Source organism: Phalacrocorax aristotelis, chromosome 8 (genome assembly GCF_949628215.1).
Source record: "Phalacrocorax aristotelis chromosome 8, bGulAri2.1, whole genome shotgun sequence".
NCBI lineage: Eukaryota > Metazoa > Chordata > Aves > Suliformes > Phalacrocoracidae > Phalacrocorax > Phalacrocorax aristotelis.
Genome location: NC_134283.1, coordinates 26224996 through 26234189, shown reverse-complemented (window position 1 = coordinate 26234189; position 9194 = coordinate 26224996). Strand labels below are relative to the sequence as shown.

The 9194-nt window shown below is 35.0% G+C and overlaps 1 protein-coding gene across 2 annotated transcripts in view; it reads right to left on the bottom strand.

Moving 5' to 3' along the window:
• Positions 1–255: 255 nt before the first annotated feature.
• GABRA1 (gamma-aminobutyric acid type A receptor subunit alpha1) overlaps positions 256–9194 on the bottom strand; it is a 43357-nt gene continuing 34418 nt past the window's right edge. For both annotated transcript variants that reach the window (XM_075102113.1, XM_075102114.1), the window contains exons 8-10: positions 8590–8742; positions 5826–6028; positions 256–2517 (exon numbers count right to left, since the gene is read on the bottom strand). In XM_075102113.1, the coding sequence (XP_074958214.1) occupies positions 2209–2517; positions 5826–6028; positions 8590–8742 (665 nt within the window). In that variant the 3' untranslated portion in view covers positions 256–2208. The remainder of the gene's footprint in view (positions 2518–5825; positions 6029–8589; positions 8743–9194) is intronic.

Here is a 9194-nt window from a genome sequence, read left to right as displayed (position 1 = left end):
CTACATAGAGAATACCTTGTCTTTGATAAACTGTGCAATCAAGTTTATACAGTATCATACTATTGGCATAGACTAACTAAGAGGTGATATAATGCAGTCATTGCATAGCAAAAAGCAGACTAGTTAAGTAATATACACATCTAATGTGCAAAATGCAGACCAAAAGGTAGCTATGAATTGCTAGAAAGGTAAAATGCCCTAAATGAACACACTAATTTAACGCCAAAAATAACAAGATAAACAAGTACACAGAAGTTAAAGAGCCATAGTTTATTTTTTTCTATACATAATCTACACATGATACCAGAAGATGAAACATCCCCTTTAAATAAGCTCCAATCAGATAACTTACCAAGTTTAGACAGGACTAAATGTTAGACAATGAAGCATTATTTAAAAAGAAAATCTTCTCTAAATAAAACATTAACTATTTCCTTTTGTAGATAATGTCAACTTCTGATTTATTGAGAAAGAGTTTAGAAAACATTGCCTATGAAATTTTACTCAGTAGCTGTTTCTCTGGAGGCTCATGTAGCATTGTTTTAAAATTCATTCAATACCATATGTTTGAGTTTTTTAATTGATGTGTGCAAATATCCACCATTGTTCCCATCTTTCTGAAAAATATTTATCTGAAATTTTATTTCTAAGAATCAGCAGTAATGATACTGACTAGAATTTTTTTAAAGGGAGCACAGTACCTGCAAAATGGACATCTTGTATTTAAAGCCCTTACATATTGTTCCTACAAATATATTGCTACAGTAAAAATGAAATGTAGTAAGTTTACTCAATAAAATCTATTTTTCTGTACATTCTTTTATGTATGACTTTTTGTATTTAATGCTACATATATTACATCACTTATTGTAACAGTATGTATCAGCAAATATAGCAGTAATATACAGATGAACTTCTGTCTTAACAAATATTTCACCATTTACCTACCAAATATAATCCCATACTTTAGTATTTATGCATGACCTGAGCAGACCAGTCATTAATCTAATAGTTTACATTGGATGACATTGTCAAATTGCAAGCTACTGTACACTTAACCACTTTACAAATGGAATTAATTCCAAGCGCTTTCTGAGCATTTATTTTTTTTGGCTTTCCAGTACCACTTTTCTTTTTAATTCAGGCTCAAAATATGTTTTATTGAGCATTTAACAACATATTAAGAGCTAAGAGGTGGATCCTACACAATGTTTTAAGAACACAACTTTAAAAAAGTAAAAAAATGTACAATCTCATGCTGCATATTTACATATATTATTTAAATACTATATTTTGTCTTTCTGCTACCCATAAATCTCAGTCTAAAGCTTCTTGTTAATGTATCATTTTATAAAAGAATACATTCAACATATCTAGAGCTTGCAAAAATTGTTGGTTTGTTGTGTTTTGTTTTTTGTTTTAAACTCTAAAACATAGTGATGAGTAAAAGCTATCTGTAAAAGCATCCAGGAATTGTCTGGATTACGCAGGTGATAGAAGGAACTTGGGAACCGCACTTGACTGTGCAACAACAGGTTTTAAATCTAGTCTAGTGACAACTTAATGCTTAGAACAAGACTGTGGTAAAACAGCAGATTAAAGCATTTGTTACCATTAGATCTTATGTGTTATACAGTGATGAACTGTAATAGAGTGAGTAGATTTCCTTTTTCTTTAAAGACCATTTAATATTATAAATCAGGTGGTTTGGAATACGGAAGAGAAAAGGGATTAGGAAAATAATGAATCTTATGGGATTCAGCAAAAGGAAAGCTTTACATCCTTGGAAAGATTATAAACAGTGGTTGAATAAATGGTACAGGACAGTATGTGTATCAGGAATGTCATAAAGAATATTTTCCCACTCCCCACAATCCTTTGAATAAAAATATCTTTTTTCACTAACATATACAATACCCTTTGGGAGCATTCAGAACTAAACTATCTACAAATGACTTCCTTTTTTTTTTTAATTACTCTACAACTCTTCTTTTCCCACTTTCAGAATAATTTTTCCAAAGTATATAGCTTATATCTCTCTCACACACACAGGTTTTTTAAATATACAGATATATTTTACCTTTTAAATAAAGAAACCTTTATCTTCTTTAAGACAGAGGCAATGAAGCAAATGGGAATTACTGTATGTGAAAACGGGAAGGAATTCCCAGAGCAAAAGACAAAACGGAACTATACAAATAAATGAGGTTATTGATGTGGAGTTGGAGCTTTTAACTGGGGCTCCCGGTTTAAATAGGTAGCCCAATAGACTAAGTTAAAGATTCCAAAAAGCAATGGGAAGGCTATTCTTGATAGTCGATCAATTTTACTGACGCTGTTAAAAGTTTTCTTGGGTTCTGCAGGTTTTGTTTCTGGCTTAACTTCTTTGGGCTCAATTGTTGCACTTTTAGCAATGGTTGCCAGCCCAGGGTCTCTTGCAATATTAGGGGTGTAGCTCGTAGCTGCAGCTGTGTATGTGTTATTTTTCTTAATGAGAGGATCCTTCACTTTCTTTGGCTGAAGAAAGAAGAAAACGTTTTATTCTCACTATCTTCTCAACAGATAAGATCATAAAAAAGCACATTAAAAATTGCAATTAATTGTAATAAGCTGCAAGAAAGAAGTTAGTGTCTGGATACATGAGTTATATGAAATATTTAGGTGAGGACAAAGACAAAATCATCCATCTGTGTTACTTGTATTAGTTAAAATAAATTAGATGATGGATAAACTGTAATGAGGATTTATACTGATAGCTAGGCTCACTGATCAACAAAATTACCTTTAATGGTAATCAATAGTGACAAACCACTCGTAATTCCATATTCCCTTAATCAACTGTGCTTCTTGACCAGGATGAAAACTTTAAAAGACACTTAATTCTTTATTGTACCTTTCCAGTATCAAGACAAATAATGTTGTATGACTTTTGCATCCACCTACCTTGATTGCTAAAGCAAGAATGTATTGAAAATCCTTTCGTGGAGAAGAACTTGTTGATCAGAAAGAGTATCTAGATTTTTCCCCTGGGTCCTTATATTTTCTAGTATTCTACTTCTGTGATCTACTTGTAGGAAAAAAAAATTAAATTTTGACATCTGGGGTTATCAGTTGGAATTCAACTGTCCCTGTTGCAGACAGTCCAAACCCTTCCTCCAGCCACTGCACAAGGATAAACATAGAAGACAGATGTAGGGATCGTTAAGGAGGTGTAAAGAAAAACATCCATTTGCTCCAAGTTCCTCTGATTATGAGAAAAAAACAGTGAACAAAAAAATCCCAAGAGCTTAGAAAATCTTTAGGCAGTATTTGCCACAGAAGGAATAGGCAAATGTTATCCATTTTATCCTCTTAGAAGGGGGGGGGGAAGATATGGCTGAAGAGAAAATATTGGCAGAATGTGATCTATTATGTCATTTCACAAGATAGCAAGTGTAATTCTGTTTTTAAGCAGCAGCTGTCCCACAGAGGCAATATTTTTTTGAAGTAGCCACAGTACTTTTTATGACAGATCAACTACAGATTAATAGCTATAAGGGCCACCCAGTAGGGGGGCTCTGGTAAAAAGTTCTTGTTCAAGAGCTGAACATTCCAGGGAGTAGATGGGCTCCTGCAGGATACTTGGGAATGTAAAGGGAAGCTGCAAAGGCATCAGAACAAATGGGGAGAGGCTTGTCGAAGCATGGCTTGGAGCCCCATGCAGGAAGGAAAGGAAGGCTGAAATGTTAAGTTTCTGCTACTTAGTAAGAAAAGGGATTCACATAATTACTCTGGTGTAGATACTCTTTATTTCATCACAGTAATATTCAGCTTAGCTTGAGGCTAAGAAAAAGCTTCAAATTCTTCTGGAATATTTCTGCTGAATAGGAGGAACAAACAGGTTGAAAAAAAATCTCAGAAAAGAAGAAAGGCGATGTCAGAAAGATTTTGTTTTGGTTTTGTTGTAGCTGTCTGTCCGTTCTTTTCCTCCTGAGCAGAAAGGCTGCTAACACACTTCCTGAGCATGAAGCCAGTCCTGTTTTCTTCTCAGCCAGATCCTATAGTCAGCAGCACTAAATGCAGCAGGCAAAGAACCGCTTCACAGGCATCTGAGACTTTTTCTATAGATGTAAACGTCATGAGGAATCTGATCCACGAAGTCCTGACACCAGTCAGGGTCTTAATATTTCATGTCTATTCAAGGTTATGAAAAAGTAATATAACAGCTAATAAGAGCTCTAAATCAATGCTCTGTTCTCTGTTACTTTGCCTTACTTGCCTTTCCTTACATCTGCAGATAGTGCACTGTACCAGGTACCAGTATGTCTTTGCTGACTTACATCAAAATACACATAAAGACCTTTACTTGTTGAGGAATGCAAAGCCATAAATATTCCTATGTTTTAAACAGTCTTTGAATATTGTGTTTATATTGGTTGGGTTTTTTTCTGAAAATGTAATTTTCTTTGAAACAAATAACGTGGCTGATTATAGTAACTATGTTACAAGGTAGGTTATATTAACAAGGCAATATTTAACATTTAAGCATTTTGTTCTATTAATACAGCCCATGTTTTTTACAACAGATATCATGAAAATAGGAGCACAACAATCAAAAAAATTATTTTCAATGAAAGTATCATCAGTAACTGAAAACTCAGTATTCACAAGCAGTTGTGCAGCTCATTGCTGTCAGTTTGTTTTGTTACTTCACTCATTTATTCTACAGTATGTTTGTATTAGTTGTCATTGTGTAAATGTCCTAATTTTATTTCTGTTTTCTCACTGACTTATGCAATTAAAATAGAAAAAAAAAAGTAGGGATATACTTATGAATTAAACACACATATTCACGTATCAATGAGTAACATCTGCTCCTCCAAATATTTATTCTGCTGAATCTCTAGTCTGTGAGTGTTTGTAATAACCAGCTAGGCAAGTTAAAACTCTTTCAAGATATCTCAAAAAACAAACAAACAAAAAAACACCACCCACACACACTCCCCCCCAAAAAAACCAAACACAAAAAAAACCACCCAATCAAATGAGCTTCCTCACAGAAGCAGCGGACATAACAACTCACAGGCAATGGGAAATTTTTCCTTTCATCCCCTTAAATGACCTCAACAATTTCTTGATGCACCTGTGATTTTCAGAGCAGGTCTGATCCCAGACCAAAGCGAGTCAGTGTGATGTCTGTTGCATTCAGGGAGGTACAGATCAGGATTGCACACTCCCAACGCAATTGCCAATGCTTCCCCCAAAACAAATCAATTTCTCCTATAGACTAAGAAGTAAAAATAATATTTTGATTTTTTAAAAATAGGGAAATGATAGGAAGCAAAAGAAAGGAAAGAAAAAGTCCTGTGGTGATGTATGTGGTCACGATCACGATCACAGGGCAGTCCTCCTGAAGTTCATGTTGGGGAGCAACATACTTTGGAAAATGTCAAACACAGTAGCCACCAGAATTTTTTTTTCCTTTCTTTGTACTGAGGCATCCACATTTCCTCTTGCTTGAACACTAGAAATTTAATTGCCTTCCCTGAAAAGAATACACACTTTTCTTCTTTCTGCTCAGCAACACAAGTCAAAATCTCAGTAAAATTTTTAATTATTAATAGGATTAAATATCCAGTATGTCAGAAGTAGTATTTAGGCATTCATTTTCTAAGTAGTTATTGTTTATGTGTAGAAATGTTGTGTGGGAGTTTCCTCATTCCACATAAGGAAACTGTTTTTGGAATAATTACTATTCTAAATAAAGAGAATTTCTTAAAAAAACCCATATAGTGTCCAAGTGTGACACAGTATGGCCCATTGGGATAGATATTAAGTGGTGTTACCTTTTCAGGAACGACGCTTTTGCCATCCCATGCGTAGCCTCTCTTTGTGAAGTAATTCACTGTTGCAAATTCGATGAGTGCAGAAAACACAAAGGCATAGCACACCGCTATAAACCAATCCATAGCAGTGGCATAGGCCACCTTGGGAAGTGAATTCCTTGCACTGATGCTCAGAGTAGTCATTGTCAGGACAGTTGTCACTCCTGCAAAGCAAACAGGTTTAGTCTCTTTAGATCTGTGGTTATATTTTGTGCTTCATCTCTCAACTGTTAAAATAGATGGGAAAGGTTTGCCTTCAACCCTAATTCTTACAAACGTCCCTGCTTAAGCTCAGCTGCTAATTGAGGATATCAGATTTCAAGTTCTGTGGAAGTTGCTGGATCTTCCAAACATCTTTTATACCATTTTTTCTGTAACTTTGTTGTAGTAGAATAATATTTTTAAAGTTAGAATGGCAGCAAAACTTTGAGTTGTGGACTGAATACTACTTTGTGCTTCCTGGTATTTGGAGAATCATTGTCACTGTTCCTTACTCATGCTCTGCAAATCGTCCCACAGATGTAACAATTTAACATTTTTAGTTCTTTCTTACAACTGTTCTAAGATAGAAAGCTAAAAGACTTGCTGTTTTTATTCTGCTTATTTGGTATATGCTCCTTCAAATGTATACTCAAATGCACTAAGCTTTATGTGATATTACTTTTATTTGAATTGATGGTTTTGCAGGGTCCTGTCCCTTTATTCACTGATGCCCTGAAAATAGCAAAGAATTTATGTATGAACTATGATAATGTAATTTGCATTTCTGATATCAGAATTTCTTGCTGCTGATGACCTGTGTCCCTTAACTGGCCACAGAGAGCAAGCAGGACTGTATCAAACTCACTCTGCTTGCAGCTGCTTGGAAAAAAAAAAAGAAAAAAAAAAAGAAAAAACCCACCAGCCAAAAATCTACAAGCTAAACATTTACATCAAATCATACATCCACAAGTTACCTTGACAACTGCAGTGTCATGTATTGAATGTGTCTTGAGTTCATCTTTGCTGCGCTGAGTGTTAGCAAAAATGTGCAGTGGTCTAAAATAGGCCAAATAATGGACAATATATTTACGTGCTGGTGTAAAGAGCTGGAATTATTAATGCCTAATGAAGAATAAATTTCTCTTCCCTGAGAGGCAATCTAATCCTTTTATTTGACTCAGTAGTGAGCTTCAATTTCCTTTAATATAGTAGCAAAACAGGATTTATAATTTTTATGATCTGTGGTACTAAGTGGACTAGAAGATCTAAGTTGTGCTTCTGTATGTATGTACATAAATGCAAAATTTTCTGAAACATTGTTTCACTGCGCTAAGAAGTGAAAAAAGCTGTTTTGATACATAATGATGGAGTAAGCACAAGACTATTTACTAAATAACTGTCTTCTAAAGAGAAAACTTTCAGAATTGTGTGGGTTCTTGAGCCTGTGAAGATAACAACTTGAACATCATGCGCTATTATATATTACTCATTGTGAGACTAGGAAATTTTGTCCATCTAGGGACAATGAAGTATCACACTTCAAACTGATCATCTGACATTTCTTTTTAAATGGCATGTGCAAAAGAGGTAAAATAGTTATAATTTCAATAGCTTTGACTACAGAGGCCAATAAAAGTCCCAGGTTAATTTTCAGTGAAGTTGATAAAAATTCAGAGCTAATTTTAGATGTTACTCTAAACAGTATTATGTAAATCAAATTTAATTTTACTGTGCTCTAAACCATTCTTCTGTAAATGCACACCTATATATCAACAGAAAGCCTCTACTTGGCTCATGAGGTCTAAGGCTATGCAAATCGTGATTGATTTCCAGAGGCATTGGGAAACTAAAGCACAGCTGTGACGACTACCAGAAAAGGTCAATAGAAATAGCTCTTGTTCGAGAAGAATTTCAGAATCTCAGTTTCTCAAAATCGGGCCTTGTGACTCTCTGGCTTTGCTATGTCCAGTGTAAATGGATAAATTCTCTTCAGCAAAACAGGAAAGCCCATGGCGACCTGCCCCAGCAGTGCCCCGAGGCAGGGAACCTAGCGTAAAAGCCAACTTGGCTGTGCATTCTTCCACCTTCTTCTGCCGAAGGTGTTCAGGTGTCCCATCTGAACATCACAAAAAAGTCTAGGTCACATAGCAGAAGTCTCAGGTTCTATTTTCCTTAACTGAAGATTTGTTACATCATCTTTTTTCTTTTTTTTTTTTTTAATATGTACTCCGCTTGGATTAATATCTTCAAAAAATATGGTAGTTGTTTGTTTCTAATTTTATGATAAGCAGTGGTTAAAACACTAGGGACCAACTGTATAAACTCCTACAACTATAGATCGCTGCCTTACTGCATTCATTGAGTGTGTCTATTTACCACTCTAAGCACAATGACCAGCACCCATTGATTAAAGCCCTTTTGACAATCCCCACCATGAATGTCATTGCCATTGTCAGTAATATTTTATTCATATACTTTTTGTTTTGGAAACATTGAACTGTAATGGATTGTTTAAAATATTTTCAGATCTCTTTTTACTATCAATTTAAAAGCTTTGTACCTTAAATCAGCTTCTGCTACATCTTTGCAATGAAACGCGTTAACTATTGTGTACTGCGCTATGTCCAGGCTCGTGCTGTTCTCCAATATCATGTTATGCTAACTAGTTTCGCCATAAAAATTCTTAAATCTATTTGGCTTATTCTTAAATCTATTTGGCAAGCTGTTTATAGGTCTTGCTTACCAAATACGGTTCTTGCTGGAACAGATTCTCTATTTAGCCAGAAGGACACCTGTGACAGTATCACTGTCATGATGCATGGCAGATAAGTCTGGATGACAAAGTAACCAATCTTTCTCTTCAAATGAAAATGTGTAGTCATAACAACATATTCCCCTGAAAACAAGAAAAACAGGAACATTAAAGCTTTTGTAAATATACACATTAGAGGGCTTTATAGGAAGAAAATTTTCATTACGTTAGCCCCTATTGTAAAAAAAAAAAAAAACCAAACTCCTCAGATCAAATTGGGTCAGCTCTGAAGAAAACATTTTAAAAAGCAGGTTCTGAAGTTCCACTAATAATACAAAACTAGACAGTTCTGGGAAGTGCGAATTAAATTTACATATTTTCATCTCTGTTGAGTAGTGAATGAAAGTCTGCATTAACTGGTGGCTGTTTAGGCCTCTTGTGAAAGGTCTTATTCCATCAGAAGATGGAAAACCAGCATAATATACACATGTAAACATCACATAAAGATTAAATCAAGACAGACACTCAGAAGTGTTTCAGTCAGGCCAGGCTTAAGATGTAATTGCTGATGTGATTGTGTCTGCATTACCACTGTC